The sequence below is a fragment of the Pristis pectinata genome, chromosome 4, assembly GCF_009764475.1.
Source record: "Pristis pectinata isolate sPriPec2 chromosome 4, sPriPec2.1.pri, whole genome shotgun sequence".
Lineage (NCBI taxonomy): Eukaryota > Metazoa > Chordata > Chondrichthyes > Rhinopristiformes > Pristidae > Pristis > Pristis pectinata.
The window spans coordinates 78,631,510-78,648,390 of record NC_067408.1 but is presented as its reverse complement, the minus strand read 5'-3'; the positions used below and the strand labels follow the sequence as shown (position 1 = coordinate 78,648,390).

Below are 16,881 nucleotides of genomic sequence, written 5' to 3'. Positions count from 1 at the left end.
TTAAGGTACTTGGAGGAAGATATAAGGGGGACGTCAGGGTAAGTTTTTTTTTAAAACAGAGCGTGGTGGGTGCGTGGAACGCACTGCCGGCAGAGGTTGTGGGGGCCGATACATTAGAGACAATAAAGAGACTCTTAGATAGACACACAAATGACAGAGAAATGGGGGGCTACGCGGGAGGGAAGGGTCAGATAGATCTCAGAGCAGGATAAAATGTTGGCACAACATCGTGGGCCGAAGGGCCTGTACTGCGCTATGACGTTCTACGTACTACTAATTAGTACAAACTGTCGGATTTTCGACATTGTGCATCTGAAAACAAAACGTTCCACGGGACTTCACGGCGGACAGAGGGGAAAACGCAGCCCACCTTTTGCCTGGTGCTTCTGCTGGAAACCTCATGCACGAGGTATTTGTGGTCAGGAGCAACGCTAGTAGCTCTGTGCATTAACGAAAGTAAAAGTTGGGTCAGAAAATAGCCTTTCACGTATTGGACAGGAGCTAACAGAAGTCAAATAATGGGATACAAGTGTATGCACCACACAATGAATGAAGACTTGAAATGAGATTAAAATAGTTCGGATGAACTGTTAGTCTTTGTAAGCCTGCAGAGCAAAATTCAATCCCACCCTTTGCTGCCGAGGGTCGGCACTGGGTAAGAACACGTTGGTACAATTTGAAGTGCTCTGCAGGGCTAGAGTTAAGTCCGTGAGACAGTGCATCTGGTCGTGCTGTAACCACTCATTGCTCAAGCTGTCATTGAATTAATGGAATTAAAAGACCATCTCAGCTGGCACTTACCTCACTCACTGTAATGAGTACAAAAACTTAAAAGAAACAAATGGAAACAAAATTATCTCCAACAAAATATTCCAAAATGTACACTTGAACGGGAAAATAATTTATATTTTCTTAAATGAAGATCATTGGAATAATAAAGCACACATAGTCATGAAAGTGAACAATAGCATATAGAAGGATGCACAAATGCGTGACCTTTTTGACCTTCCTACACTGTTCAAGTACAGTATTCAATTTTCAGCCACTTCACTTTAATTTACACTGCAAGGAGAACCAACTAAGTATGACATACACAGTGAAGGCTGCGCCTCGACAACATTTCAACCGTAAAGACCTGTGCATTTTTCCCAGGAAGATATTCCAGCCACACTGTGCATCCGTCACAAATAAAAGCCAAGACAAATTTAATGCAAAGTTCGCATTATAAATTCTTCTCGATCAGAAAACCACAGAATCAAGTGGTCGCACCAAACAACACCTACTAACCGCCAGCTTCCTCATTTCAGGATGATTTGAATCTCTCAATTTCTGCACGGTCACTGCTTGCAACACAAAAAAAAGACAGTAGTGCACGCTGCAGAGCAAAAGCACCAAGCTGCCTTGGACGAAGAAACAAACTTGAGGCCAATGACTATGGACTCCACTCAATAGTTTCTCAGGTTAGCCCAGGATAAATTATCTTCAGCAATTAAATGTCATTCCCTCTGTCACTTAATTACTGTATTTCATTATAGTGACCTTTTAGGACATCTGACTTTGAAACCAGACCACAGATAACAATTAGCAAACAGTTTTAACACTCTTACTACCAAGTCATGAATTACAAAGACCATTAAGAATCAGCCCAACCTACTGGTCTGGAGTTTAAGTGACAGCACCATTACTGGTCTTGACAACAACATCCAATCAAAGCCTTTGTTTTAGAAGCAATGGGGGAATGGCAACTGACGTCAACAGTATGTGGACAGGCCGACTAGAGGGAATGCCATATTAGATCTAGTTTTAGGTAACGAACCGGGACAGGTGACAGGTCTATAGGTGAGTGAGCACTTGGGGGACAGTGACCATTGCTCCGTAACCTTTAGAATTGTCACGGACAGGGATAGAAGTAGGAGCAAAGAGGATGGGAAGATATTTAATCAGGGAAAGGCGAATTATGAGGCTGAGGCAAGAACTTGGGAGTGTGAATTGGGATGATGTTTTTGAAGAGAAATGTACTATGGAGATGTGGTCGATGTTCAGGGATCTCTTGCAGGATGTTAGGGATAAATTTGTCCAAGTGAGGCAGAGAAGGAACGGCAGGGTGAAGGAACCGTGGGTGACGAGAGAGGCGGAACAACTAACTAGGAAGAAGGCAGCATACGTAAGGTGTAAGCAGTGAGGATTGGGCAGGGTTCGTGAGGAATATAGAGTAGCAAGGAGGGAACTTAAAGGGCTGAGGAGAGCGAGAAGGGGACACGAAAAGGCATTGGTGAGTAGGGTTAAGGAGAATCCCAAGGCTTTTTTCTCGTACGTGAAGAGCAGAAGGACGACGAGAGTAAAGGTAGGTCCGATTAAAGACAAAGGTGGGAGGATGTGCCTGGAAGCTGTGGAAGTGGGTGAGGTTCTCAATGAATACTTCTCTTCAGCATTCACCAAGGAGAGGGGCCTTGATGATGCCGAGGACAGTGTTGGTGAGGGTAATGTTCTAGACTACGTAGATATCAAGAGAGAGGATGCATTGGAGTTGTTAGAAAACATTCGGACAGATAAGTCCCCGGGGCCTGACGGAATATTCCCCAGGCTGCTTCGCGAGGTGAGGGAGGAGATTGCTGAACCGTCGGCTAGGATCTTTGAGTCCTCGTCGTCCACGGGGAAGGTACCGGAGGATTGGAGAGTGGCGAATGTTGTCCCCTTATTCAAAAAAGGTAGTAGGGATAGTCCAGGGAATTACAGGCTGGTGAGCCTTACGTCTGTGGTGGGTAACCTGTTAGAAAGGATTCTAAGAGATAGAATCTATGAGCATTTAGAGAATCATGGACTGATGAGGGACAGCCAGCACGGCTTTGTGAAGGGAAGATCTTGCCTCACGAGCCTGATAGGGTTCTTTGAGGAGGTGACCAGGAAGATTGATGAGGGTAGTGCAGTGGATGTGGTCCACGTGGATTTTAGTAAGGCATTTGACAAGGTTCCGCACAGTAGGTTTCTTCAGAAGGTCAGAGGCCAAGGGATCCAGGGAGGCTTGGCAGCGTGGATTCAGAATTGGCTTGCCTGTAGAAAGCAGAGGGTCGTGGTGGAGGGAGTGCATTCAGATTGGAGGGCTGCAACTAGCGGTGTCCCACAGGGATCGGTTCTGGGACCTCCACTTTTTGTGATATTTATTATTGACAGATGAGGGGGTGGAAGGGTCGGTTAGCAAGTTTGCAGATGACACAAAGATCGGTGGTGTTGTGGATAGTGTGGAGGGCTGTCGAAGCTTGCAGAGGGATATCGATAGGATGCAGAGCTGGGCTGATGAGTGGCAGATGGAGTTCGATCCAGAGAAGTGTGAGGTGGTACACTTTGGAAGGACAAACTCCAAGGCGGAGTACAAGGCAAATGGCAGGATTCTGGGCAGTGCGGAGGAGCAGAGGGATCTGGGGGTTCGTATCCACAGATCATTGAAAGTCGCCTCACAGGTAGATAGGGTAGTTGAGAAAGCTTACGGGACGTTAGCTTTCATAAGTCGTGGGATCGAGTTTAAGAGCCGCGAAGTGACGATGCAGCTTTACAGAACTCTGGTCAGGCCACACTTAGAGTACCATGTCCAGTTCTGGTCGCCTCATTACAGGAAGCATGTGGAGGCGTTGGAAAGGGTGCAGAGGAGATTTACCAGGATGCTGCCTGGATTAGAGAGTATGGATTATGAGGAGAGACTAAAGGAGCTAGGGCTTTACTCACTGGAGAGGAGGAGGATGAGGGGAGACATGATAGAGGTATACAAGACATTAAGAGGAAAAGATAGAGTGGACAGCCAGCGCCTCTTTCCCAGGGCGCCGATGCTCAGAACGAGAGTTCGTGGCTTTAAGGTAATGGGTGGGAAGTTCCTCACCCAGAGAGTGGTTGGGGCGTGGAATGCGCTGCCTGGGGTGGTGGTGGAGGCTGATACGTTGGGCAAGTTATTGTTAGGTAAGCATATGGAAGAATTTAAGATAGAGGGATATGTGGGAGGAAGGGGTTAGATAGTCTTAGGTGTGGTTTAAAGGCAGCACAATGTGGTGGGCCAAAGGGCCTGTATCGTTCTATGCTTCAACGGTTCAATCCTCACAGCACCACCGACATCCGAAGGCAATAAAGAATAATTGTCGAGATAGAATGAGTTTCTGTTCTGATGCTGCCATTCAGTTTCCACACGAGTACTTACGATAAGTAAGTTTTCCTCAACCGCAGTTTACCCTCCACCGTGGCTGACAGGGTCCACGGTTCCATCTTTTCCCTTTCCCACACTTCTACTTTCGACCCTCGCCCTCCCTCCCAGAAACATCAAGTGGTTCACCGAGTCACCTGTCGTGCTACCTCCTCCCCCATTTTACATCATTTGTGACACCTTGGGTATCATCTCCTCTTCAGAGCACTGAAATACTTTCCTCCCCGTGAATATCGTCTGTAAATTCAATCTATGTCAGTTTACTGTGAGCCTTTTCATCAGTATCATTTGCCTTCATATACGGAAAGTGACACAGTACGGTAATAATCGACAAATACGACAGATTACAAGATGTAAACTGCGAAACGCACGTAAGAACTATCCAAATAGAAAAGACAAAGAACAAAGAAGGGGTGGGAGATAATCTTCAACAGTCAGAAAGGACATTATGATTCATTCCTCACTATGAACCACAGATCAAGGGAAAGAATGACTCCTTTTATCTCCACCATTCTCTCTGTCCAGGGCTCTAAATGCACTTTCCTGGTGAGACAGCAATTCCGTTGTACTTTCAGATTGAGCACACTATTTCCTCCGCTCTACACTGGGCTGCATCATTTAATGAGCGCCCCCAGCCAGTCTGCAATTGAGAACCAAAGATCGTGATTGTTTATCATGTTTCATCTCCTGTCCCGGCGCCTCAGGCTCCTACACTGCTACAGCGACCCACGAGGTTCGCTCAGGAAACACGACATCTCTCGACTGGGTGCTCTGCAGACTTCCAGACTCAACGTAATTCAATGACGTCAGATAATGATTTTGCTTTTACCATTTGCATTTCTTCCGAAAGAATGTTCGATTGCTTCACTAGTCCCAGTGCTCCACTCTTTCACCTTGTAGCATCCAATGATTCCTGCAGGCCTTCAACATTTGTTTGCCCTTACTAAGAATGCAGTCTTAGCACTTCCAGCATCCAGTTTATTATGTTGCTTTTGTACATTAACAGCTGTTTTCCTCACAAAATGTTTCACATCCCAGTATTCACATTACATTGAATCAAATCACTTTTCATCTCACTCCAAAACTCTCTCTTAATCCCCAACTTCTTTTTGATATCACAGCCAAATGCTGACATCACCACACCTCAAGCCCATAAACAACACAAATATTACCCCCAGACTCCGGTCCTTTGTGACGTTATCCAACCACTCTGAAGAACTGTCCTATGTCCAGTTTTCTCCTTGTGCCATTTTTTAATCCCGTTTAATTGCCTTCACCAATACCAAAGCCTTTTATTTGTTACTTAATTTATTTTGACAAGCATTTTCCTGGAATTGACGTAGCCGATCCACGCAGTTAACCTCGTTCCATGACTCACGAGAATTGACACTTGTATTCCTCAAAAGTAGAGTGGAACAAAGTCATCCCGATCCATAGGAACCACATAAAATAATCTATTACTTTCACTTACAGCCACACTGTCCTTTGAGTTGTTCCGGGCCAAACTAATCTACTGCAAATCTGAAAATTGCAGCTATTTCAAAAGAATTAGTTTTGCGCTCATTTTAGTCACTAGAAATTTCTGGGAGAATTTTATGTGCAAATTGCCTGCTATGTAACCGCCAGAGCATGTAAAATTCTTTGTCATGTGTCCTGAAAGGAACACAGATGAAATTCCTGTAAACGGCACAACTTTCTTCTTTATGACCTCCATCCAGGCTACGTGATTGCAGTGGACTCGCTATAAAACTGTCAGATTATATTAACCGTTGTACTTTCACCGCAAAGTTACCACAGTTGATGCCTTTATTCACATCTCTTTTCTACCACCAAAAAGTAGCTGAAAGGGAGAATGCCTTTTTAAATAGCCACAGTTAAAGGAAATATTAGTATTTCAAAAAGAAAGTAAATTACGCTGTGACACATCTTAAAGAGCAAATCAGCAAAAACTGGAAGGGTCATGATGCATTCCAGTGTATGCCTTGCATTGCACTTCACGTTGTCCTCTTCACCTAAAATATAAACTGTTGCATGACGGCTGCAAGAGTGAACCGACGGCAAATAGAAATTTTGAAAGTTAAGTATTTCTCACGTTCAAAGATACAACTCGACCATCTGAATATTTCTCTTCACGTCACAAAGAGGTCGATAGCCATTAACGACAATGTTGCGAAAGGGAATATTTAATTATTTTCCACAGCTGCCGAACGGGTAGTTAATGTGTTTAATAAAAGTGTTTAAAAATCACACACACAAGTTCAAAGCAAAACATGGAGCTGCAAGAACTGGCTATTAAGTTCTCAGGCCATTACGTTTAGAGGTATTTTTAAGTCCTCTAAATCATCTTGCAGACAAATAACTCTGGACTAATTTGGACAAAAGAGTGGGTCATTGACTTCAGAAAGCAGGACAGAGTACCTGCCCCTGGCTAGATGAATGGTACTGACACGGAGATGGTTGAAAACGAAAGTGAATTGTTGTGAATCGCGCAAGTTCCCGAGTGTAAATATCATCAACAGTTTGTCCCGGTCCAACGATGTAGACGGGACGGCGAAGGAAGTACGTCGGCGCCTCTACTTCCTCGGAAGGTGGAGGAAATTCGGCACATCCCTGACGGCCCTCACCAATTCTCACAGATGCACCACAGAAAGCGTCCTATCCAGATGCATCACAGCTCAGAATTGCAACCGCTCTGCCCAAGATAGCAAGAAATTACAAAGAGTTGTGAATGCAGCCAGTCTGTCACAAAAACAGCATCCACCGACTCTGTCTACACTTCCCACTCCCTCGGGAGTGCAGCCAACATAATAAAAGAGCCCTCCCACCCTGTTCGTTCTCTCTTCTCCCCCCCCTCCATCGGGCAGGAGCTCAAAAACTTATACCGCCAGGCTAAAGGACAGCTTCTATCCCGTTCCTATCCGATCAGCTTCTGCTGATAGAAGACCCTCAGACGAAACTCTTGTACGATAAAGATGAACTCTTGATCTCACAATCTACCTCGTCGCGGCCCTTGCCGCTTACCTGCCAACCTACACTGCACTTTCTCTGCAACCGTAACATTACATTCTGCATTCTGTTCCTGTACTCCCTTTATATACTTATGTTTTGAAGGATCTGTCTGGATGGCATGCAAGACAAAGCTTTCCACTATATCTCGGTACACGTGACAATAATAAACCAATTACCGATACATTACCGCGAAAGGTCAACCACAGATTTATTCACGAGGATGGGAGTACCTTAAAGAAAGGCAACGTCAACCAAAGTAGACAAGGATGACGGACGATTCAAATTGAGTGCCAAAGCCAAACTGGCATACAAGAGAATCGTGCCTTATCCAAAGTACGGCTGCAGACTTCAGCACAGAGGTTCAGAAAAATGAAAAAGCCGCCAGGTATCATCGACACGTCTGGATGTTTACCCAATGCGGATGGACACAAGGAATGACATTGGGATAAGAGAGGTCTAAACCTGGAGTCTCGAGGAACCAACCGGTAAAGCAGGAGCAAGAGCAGAGGCCTCGGTGGAAATGCACTAGACATCATCGATAAAAGACAGCCTCTCAAAAGGAGCGTTAATTGAAAAGGATAGGACAACTATTCGCACTGAAAACTAGAACGCTGAGAACAATAAAATCCATGTCTCTTAGCACGGCATAATCTGCCGGTCAAAATCATCGGTTATCGTGAGAACGTAATTCAAAAACACTAATCATTTATGGGACTGTTAATATGGCACTATGTCCACGTGGAAAAATGCAGAAAACCTCCTGGGGGAAAAGCACTATATATGATATGTTATACATTTTAAAGGGAAAGCAGTGAAAACCAGGATCCAATTTCGGGTCCTCGACATTGAGATTGCTGCATTTTCAAATATTTCCTCTATATTCGAAGACACTTAAGTATTCAGCAGGTACTCATAATTTTAAAAGTTACCAGTCCACGTTTAATTCAAAGATGCTTCATTCAAAGTACCAAAGAGTGCTTCCTCTTTCAAAATCTGTTCTGACTTCCATCTCTCAAGTATCCAATATTTCAAGTACTGCAGTTCAAAAACGTTTGGGTTTTTTTCTGCGTCGCATCCTCTCCCTGAAAAATCGACTTCGATAAATCTCATTGTGAAAGCTCAGAAAATTAGGTGATTTCGTCAATTGATTCTTCTTCCCACACCAAAGGTTAAAACCAACATGCGATATGAATACAGTTTTACTCGATTCATTCGTGAATAGATTACATGAGATTTCTTGACATTTCTCAATCAGTACTGTAAATCGAAAGAGTTAAACACCAGCTTTTGTTAACCGCCCAGGGACCTGGAAAAATTAAGCTTCAATGCTGCGTTTTTACAAATCAGTGTTTAAAATTATGACCACGTGTATACAATGTCTGTGGTATTATTCAACCTTAATTGTGAAGTATAAAATTTGCACTGAACCCTCAATTGTGTTCTGCATTTTGATGAAAGAATGCTCGATAAAAGGAATTATATTGTTTAAACAGGTAAAAGAGGAATTCACATGAAACCGTTGACTCTAAAAGTAATAGCCAACAAATTGACACACATTCAGCAATAAACATTGGTGCTGTTACTCCAAATAAATATTAATAAAATTGATTTCTTCTATGGCCAAAAGACCAAACCGTCTTATTCAAATATAAAATACTAGAAAGAAAATACTCTAAAGAATTAGAATTACGTCAATAAAAGATGCCAACAATGTTCAAAGTCTGAATAGATCACATTCAATTATCACGATAAAGTTAAGACATTGGATAAGAGTTTTTTTTTAAAAAAACATTTTGGACTTGTCCTTTTGCCTTCTGAATTGAATATCTACTCCAATCTGGTATCAGGTGACATTAACGCAAGTACCCACCCTCAGCTGGAGCAGCCTGGGAATCAGAGGAGTCCTTCTTTAACTTTGAAGTCACACTAATTTTCCTTGCTTTTCTCTCTAGAGTACCTGAAGGGTCTGTACAAGACAAGTCATGAAGATTGAGAGGGATAATGGGGCAAGCCTCTAAAAACCTAAAACACAACCCCAACACACAGGTAAGACACCGCAACTAGATACAAAACATAAAGCACATCTCTTAACTAATTATCTAGCTATTTCACACCACTACAAAAAAACTACTTAACGAGAGAAATCCGACAAGAATGTAGAACGGCATGAAACCTAAAGATCCATGCACAGACAAAGCTGCAAAAGACATAATCAATGGGATAGCACTCGGGCTAGAAAACAATTTTAAAACTTTATTTTCTGTGAGGAATTTGATTTGAAAGGAATACGCACCCAGGTTTAACTCGTGAACATTCCCAGAGTCAAAATGTAAAATGGCACATCTGGCTCAGATGATTAACTGCTGAAATATAGTCCATTTAGCAAACGTTTCTATACTAACAATACTTTGATTAGGAAATTCATTATAACGAGAAATCCCGTTGTTCTTTTTATCCACTCAGTCGGTACGAGTTGCATAAACTTCTGATTGCATAGTGTCCTCTGTCTAACGACTTAAGTCCACAGAATTGAACGTTTGTCCCGCATAATACCGAAGGCAACATTCAACTCTGAGACAACATCTTCTATTGTGATGTTCTGACAAATGACATGGATGATTTATTTTAGCTTGTTGAAGCTTTGTATTTTTGAATTAAAATTTCAATCCAACTGAAGCGCTGGACGTTGAAGAGACCAAGAACTACTTAATTATGCACATTTTTTTCATGAAATATTTAATTGTGACAACCGCCTAGACAAAAGAAACTAAGTTCACTATTGACCCTTATTTTTCCAAATCATTTCCCCACACTACTTCATTGCCAAGGAAATCATTTGCCATGTCCTGCACCCATTAGCTGGACCCAGAAAGGAGAGATGGCCTCACTCTCACTCTTCCTCACTCAGCAAAAGGCCTTGTATGTTTACAGGAAGTACCAAAATAAAATCAAGATTTCGATGAGTGGAAAAAGCAATCAACAGGGAGAAAATCCCACATCACTATTCCACAACACAATGCATCGCAACACTGAAAGCTGCAACTACCCAATTAAAACTAGGAAAAAGCCGCAACATTTTACGACTACTTTCTGCTGTGCTAAAGCAACATATAAACGTACATACCAGTTCAGCATACCTCAAAGTGTTGCCATTTAAAACCTGAAAAACCCAAACTTTCCAGGTTGAACGATCATGTTCACCATCAAACCTACCGTGACAAATGACTTGGGTTTAGCTGCAAGCAATCTGTACATTGTATACAGCATGGCCTTTTCTTTTTCCCCCACAAGTACCTACAATATTTCATGTGAACCGTATTTAGGGCCATGTCAAGATGACATTATTTACGTCACTCAGAGCCATGGCTCTACACTTCAAAGAAAAACTATAGTGTTTGCTTCCCATGATTCCACTAGATGGCATCATGAAACACGCTATTCATTCGTTCCCAGTCATTTCCAATGGCAATACAGTCACAAGCTTAATTGTCTTAAGGACAGCTTTGTCCCAACACAAGGGCAGAAAATAAAACAAAGCAAGTATAGAGGGTTCACCTAAGATTTAACGCTTCGTTGCCATTAATACTGCTGAAATTCATTCAAAGATCAAAAACAGAACAGGCCTTTATTATGAAGGAAAACAAAAAAAAATGCATTTAAAGAATGTTTTACTTTTTATTAAGCAGCTGAACAGGACAACAAATTAAAAGTTGCAAATTGTTAATAAATCACGTACAAAATATTACAAATGCATCACCTGCCAATGTTTGGTAATGCCCGTCCCATGCTATTTACCAAAGACTGACATTCTACACTTTTCTAGTCTTTTAATTGTCTCCCCACTCCCCCCCCCCCACCCCAGGACTCTCAAGAAAGTAGAGATACTACTCTTGAGTACTTCTGCTTCACATTCACCAAGCTACTTGAACCAGAGGAGAAAATCTTCCAGTTTGATGATTACAATGCAACGTGGAAGACTTAAGGCAGGGTAAACAAATTCACAACTATAATTCTTTTAAGTGACTGATAGGAAACCAAATAAGAAATTATCAACAGCTGGAAATATTCCCCAAATCCTTCAAAAGTCAGAAATAATTGATTTGTAGTTTCTCTGTGGTAATAGGTTTCCGTTGGAAATTTAAGTTTGTCAAAAATAATATATTCTTCTGAAAGGACTTTCTCCCCCCAGAATCATTTAACAAATTCATTGTGAAGCAGAAGTATGTGGACATTTCAAAAACAGTAAAAGAAAATACATTTGTTTAGCATGCTTTGCCATGCAAAGTTGGAAACGGCGCAACCGTTGCATTATCGGCAAATATGGATAGGCAAACATCAGTAAAGACAGGATTGCCTTAATGACCAAATAATCGGCTTTTAACCAATTGCCCTTGAGAAACAAATATTGTCTCGGTTTCTGTACAAACTACCCTATTTTCACTGAATATCGCCAACCTAAACAGGCGAGCAGCATCACGAGACGATTTGCTGACCCACAAAGGATGTGTCTGAGTACAGCACTCCTTCAGTACTCCACTGAAGTAACAACCTAAATTCAGGCGTGGCAACCTGCCCATCCAGAGCACTTGCCATCCTCAAGCCCTTAGAGTCACAAGTTCCCAGGACTCTCAAGGGCACCCGCAATCCTCAATGGAACAGGTCACGGTGTCATCGGCCAGAGCTTGCGGGGGTTCGGAATAATTCCGTAAGGGTGCGGCTGCAGACACGTGGTCGGAGAGAACTCTGTCTACCCGCGTCCAAAATCAGGGGTCTAGGGAGGACGTGGCCAACCGCGAGAGCAGATCCAGGTCTGCGTGCAACTTGATGGGCAGCTGCACTATTCTGGTGAGCGCAGGTCTGTCGCTCTGTTACAACAGACTACAGCTCAGTCACTCTGTGGCCATGCGCAGTAATGGTGGAAGTAGCTCTCTGAATCACTGGGTATTGTATTAGCAGGTACTAGTCTATCAGGATAACGTGGGGACGTGGTCTGGAGGGAAGAGTTGGGGCAGAGTATTGGTGGGTGTCGTGTATCATATCACACTGACGTAAAGTACTATTCGGCGTGGAACAATCACGATAACACTGAGGTACAGTAGTGGTTGACGCTGGACAATCTCCGTGCAACACTGGAGAACAGTACTGGTGTGCACACAAACGTCACTGCGTGAATGTAAAACCAACAATCTGCATCTCGTGGAAATCAGAAATAAGAACAAAAAAGCGGGCAGCATCTCTGGTGAGAAACAGAGTTAACGTTTCGGGTCAGGATCGATGAAAGGTCATTAACCCGCAGAAGTGCAGTTGACCTGCTGAATAGTTCTAGCATTTTCTGTTTTGATCTTACTATTACATCAATTATTTCATCTTGAGTGTACGATACTGGTGGATCAGGTCTGTCTCTGTATAACACTGAGGTGGCATACTAATGGGCGCAGATTAGTCACTGTGACGTACAGACAACCCGTAACGTGAAGCCGTGTTATCTGCACATGCATAGAATTATGCAAATTGAAAATAATGTTATTTATTCACTTTCCTTCAAACAAATTCTGGAAAGGCAAGTTTAATCGTGCATCTCAGATTTCTGGGGAGTGATTCGTGAATTCCATAGGAGCGAATCTGTGGCAAGAGGTGCAGAGTTAACGTTTCAGGTCAAGGACCTTCTGTCAGCTCCAATCCATGACTTATCAGCTTACAGCCAATGAAGTCGATGGCTTTTCTCTCCACAGATGCCGCGCGACCTGCTGAGTATTTCCAACATTTACTGCCAAACGGGATGTACTGAGTTAAGTGGCAACGTGTGTGTGACACCGGAGATTTGGGAGTGGAGCTGTAAAAACTATGCTACAGGTGTCCTGAAACAGTACTAAAAATATCAGTATCTGGACGTGGACTATTCAATTAAAATGTGTTTCACATGAATGGCCCTCAAGTGTTTGGACTAAATCCCCACGAAGACATCACGTGCCATCGATCTCGAAAAGATTCCACGCCTGATCTATTATTCACCTACCGAAATTGGGATTACCAGTAATACATCTGCCAAGAAAGTCTTTTTTTAAAATCTCATTTTAAAAGAATGGGTATTATTTGGATTGTGGACTCCTGGATGAGATGGTATCAAGTGTTCTGACCCAGAGTGGCAGAACTGATTAAAATGACAAAAGTCCTCTATAAAATACATCCATATACATTCAATGAAAAATAACTCAGAAAATATTAGGATCTCCCACAAAAAATTTGTTTGTATTTCAAATTGGGCTAATGTTCCCAAAATTCATGGCTCTTTCCATAATATAGACAGCTACTAATCTTTTGCAATGCTTTTTTTGGCCTCCAGCCAAAGTTTAATGCCAAATGCGGTTTAACGCTATTTGCCAATTGGTGCCACTCCAAAATAAAGATTGTTCAATACAAGAAGATCAGCAAAAAAAAAACTTGCAATAAAAACGGATCTCTCGCAGCACTGCGCAGGGGCATATCAGAAAACAAATTTCTTGCATTCTGTTCAGAGCCAGAGCCGTGACTTTGAAAGTAAACTTGAGGCTCTGGCTCTGAACAGAATGCAAGAAATTTGTTCTCAATTTCACTCTTACGGATTATCAGAAACAATTTTTGCAAATCGTCTATGAAATTCTTTTTGGAAGTGTACTACAGGCTTAAAAAAAAAGGTCTTAATTGATTTTACGCTTGTCCTTCGACTGACATTTTTAAATTTGGGTGGAAAATCTAACCTTGTTGATTCAAATTCAAGCTGGTAAAACTGACAACAGAAAAGTGATGCCTCGAGTACAGTACTCAGGAGATGCTCCTTCCACTGCTTAAGCTGGGTCAACACATTCTTTTCCCACTCCTTCACCAGTACCCTGCAAGACTTCCAAGGATCCACTTTCTTTCATCATCCAAAACAAAAACAGGTCTGGTTCCAGATGCATGCCAGTAACACAAAGCGCTACCTCGATGCTACCACCAATCTTGACCCTTCTGCTTTCTGTAATGTGTCTGTTAGCTCATCTAAACATTTGGTATACGAATGGTGATAAATTTCATCTAATTATCAAAAAGATCAAAGCTGCCATCATCTCTTTTTCTTACACAAACTCTGCTCACTCGTCACAGAGAGATACAGCACAGAAACAGGTCCTTTGGCCCACCATGTCCATGTGACAAACAATAAAGTACCATACTTTATTTGGCAGCACTTGGTGTAAAATCTTCTTTGCCTCTGCTTTTCAACTGCTCATCCAGATACTTCATACAGTTGTGAGAGGACATGCCTCCACCACCTTCTTGACCTCCGGGTGAAAAGATCTTTCTTCAGATCCTCTCAAAGCTTCTCACTCCTCACCTTAAACCTATGTCCACCGGTTTCTCACTACCCAGCCTACCTACACCCAACATGATTTTCTATTCTTCCACCGTCTCTCCTCAGCCTCCACTGCTCCAAGGGAAACAAAACCAGCTGGTCCCGTCCCTCCTCGTAACCGAAACGTTGAAAGACCACAGACTATTAGCCTCTCTGTCAACCACACGAGGCTGAAGCAGCTCATTCGGGAACTGACGTCATATTTGCCAAAGAAGAGCTTCTGACCACACAATCACTCCATCTTCAAATATGCCTATATTCACCTCAGTAACATCCAAAATGGACCTTACCCCAGATGATTTTCCAAAACCCTGCTTCATACCTACTCTCTCCAGACACACATATCGCAAGTGCGCATATCCTCATGTGCATCTCCTTTAACTAATACCTCAGCCTCATCCACTAACTGCACAGCTACATTTTACTTCTTTCCTTTGATTCCCATTTTATCATTCAAGCATTTGCAAAATACTTTGCTTCCTTTTGTGGAACCTGCTTAACTATTCTCGTGCATTCTCATTGTTCATCATTCTTTTCCCAATTTCCTCTGTACTATTTCTTTTTTTTTAAGTTGATTCTTTACTAAATCTTTAGCTTTATAGTATTTCAGCTTCAGAACCTAATGGGAATGTGTCAAGGGGGAGGGCAAATTACAATGGTATTAGGCGAGAACTCGGGACCGTGAACCGGGAACGGATGTTCTCTGGTAAATACACCGCAGAAATGTGGAAGTCGTTTAGAGACCACTTCCATGGGGTTCTAGATAGGTTTGTCCCGCTGAGACAAGGATGGTAGGGTGAAGGCACCACGGTTAACAAGAGAGGTGGAAGGTTTAGTCAAGAGGAAGATGAAAGCATATTTAGGGTTTAGGAAGCAAAATATCACATAGGCTTCTTGAGACTTATAAGGTAGCCAGGAAGGAGCTTAAGAAGGGAATTCGCAGAGCTAGAAGGGGACGTGAGAAGGCCTCGGCAAGTAGGGTTTAGGAAAACCCCAAGGCATTCTACACAAAAGTGAGGAACAAGAGGACGACTCCGGTGAGGGTAAGAGTGCTCAGGGATGAGGGGGAAAAATATGTCTGGAGGCGGAGGTGGCAGGGGAGGTCCTAAATGAATATTTCGCTTCACCGGGGAGAGAGACTTGGACGAATATGAGGTCGGCATAACATAGGCAAAATGTGTTGGAGCATGTCGAGGTTAAGAAAGCAGTGTTGGAGCTACTAAAAAGCATTACGGTAGGTAAGTCCCCGGGGTCGGACAGTATATACCCCAGGTTACTATGAGAAGCGAGGGAAGAGATTGCTGGAGCGTTAACGACGATCTTTGAGTCCTCCCTGGCCACAGGAGTGCTACCGGAGGATTGGAGGATGGCAAACGTCATTCCATTGTTCAAGGTAAAAGGGACAATCCTGGGAATTATGGACCAGTGAGCCTTACATCAGTGCCGTAAAACTGTTGGAAAGGATTCTTAGGAACAGGATTCGTGAGCATTTGGAGAAGCGTAGTCTTATTAGGGATAGTCAATGTGGCTTTGTGAAGGGCAAGTTGTGCCTCACCAGACTAATAGAGTCCTGTGAGGAAGTGACAAAACGATCGACGAAAGTAGTGCGGTGGATGTGGTATATACGGATTTCAGCAAGGCATTTGGCAAGGTTCCCCACGGTAGGCTCATTCAGAAAGTCATGAGCTATGAGATCCATGGAAAAATTGGCTGTGTGGATTCAAACTTGGCTTGCTCACAGAAGGCAGAGGGTGATTGTAGAAGGGGAGTATTCGACCTAGAGGTCGGTGACTCGTGGTGTTCCGCAGGGATCTGTTCTGGGACCCCTGCTCTTGGCGATTTTTATAAATGATTCGGGTGAGGAAGTGGAAGGATGGGTTGATAAGTTTGCAGATGACACAAAGGTTGGTGGTGAAGTAAATGGTGAAGAAGATCGTTGCAGGTTGCAATGGGATTTACACAGGACACAGAGCTGGATGGAGAAGCGGCAGGTTGAGTTCAATCCGGAGAAGTGTGAAGTGATACACTTTGCAAGAACGAACTCGAAGGCAGAGTACATGGTTAATGGCAGGATTCTTAGCAATCTGCAGGAACAGAGATCTTGGGGTCCAAATGCACAGATACCTCAAAGTGGCTGCACAAGTGGATAGGGCAGTTAAAGCGGCGTATGGTGTGCTGGCCTTCGTTAGCCGGGAGATTGAGTTCAACATCCAAGAGGTAATGATGCAGCTCTATAAGACTCTGGTTAGATCACACTTGGAATATTGTGTTTGGTTCTGGTCACATTATAGAAAGGACGTGGAAGCTTTGGAGAGGG

General features: G+C 43.0%; 1 protein-coding gene across 6 annotated transcripts in view; it reads right to left on the bottom strand.

Annotated features, from left to right (window-relative positions):
* The window catches only part of tab3 (TGF-beta activated kinase 1 (MAP3K7) binding protein 3), a 95,462-nt gene that overhangs the window by 3,530 nt on the left and 75,051 nt on the right, over positions 1-16,881 (bottom strand). For 4 of the 6 annotated variants that reach the window (XM_052014617.1, XM_052014621.1, XM_052014618.1 and 1 more), the window contains one exon: positions 9,066-9,161. The exons of the other annotated variants lie outside the window; for them this stretch is intronic. In XM_052014617.1, coding sequence (XP_051870577.1) covers positions 9,066-9,161 — 96 coding nt within the window. The remainder of the gene's footprint in view (positions 1-9,065; positions 9,162-16,881) is intronic. 6 annotated transcript variants of the gene reach the window in all.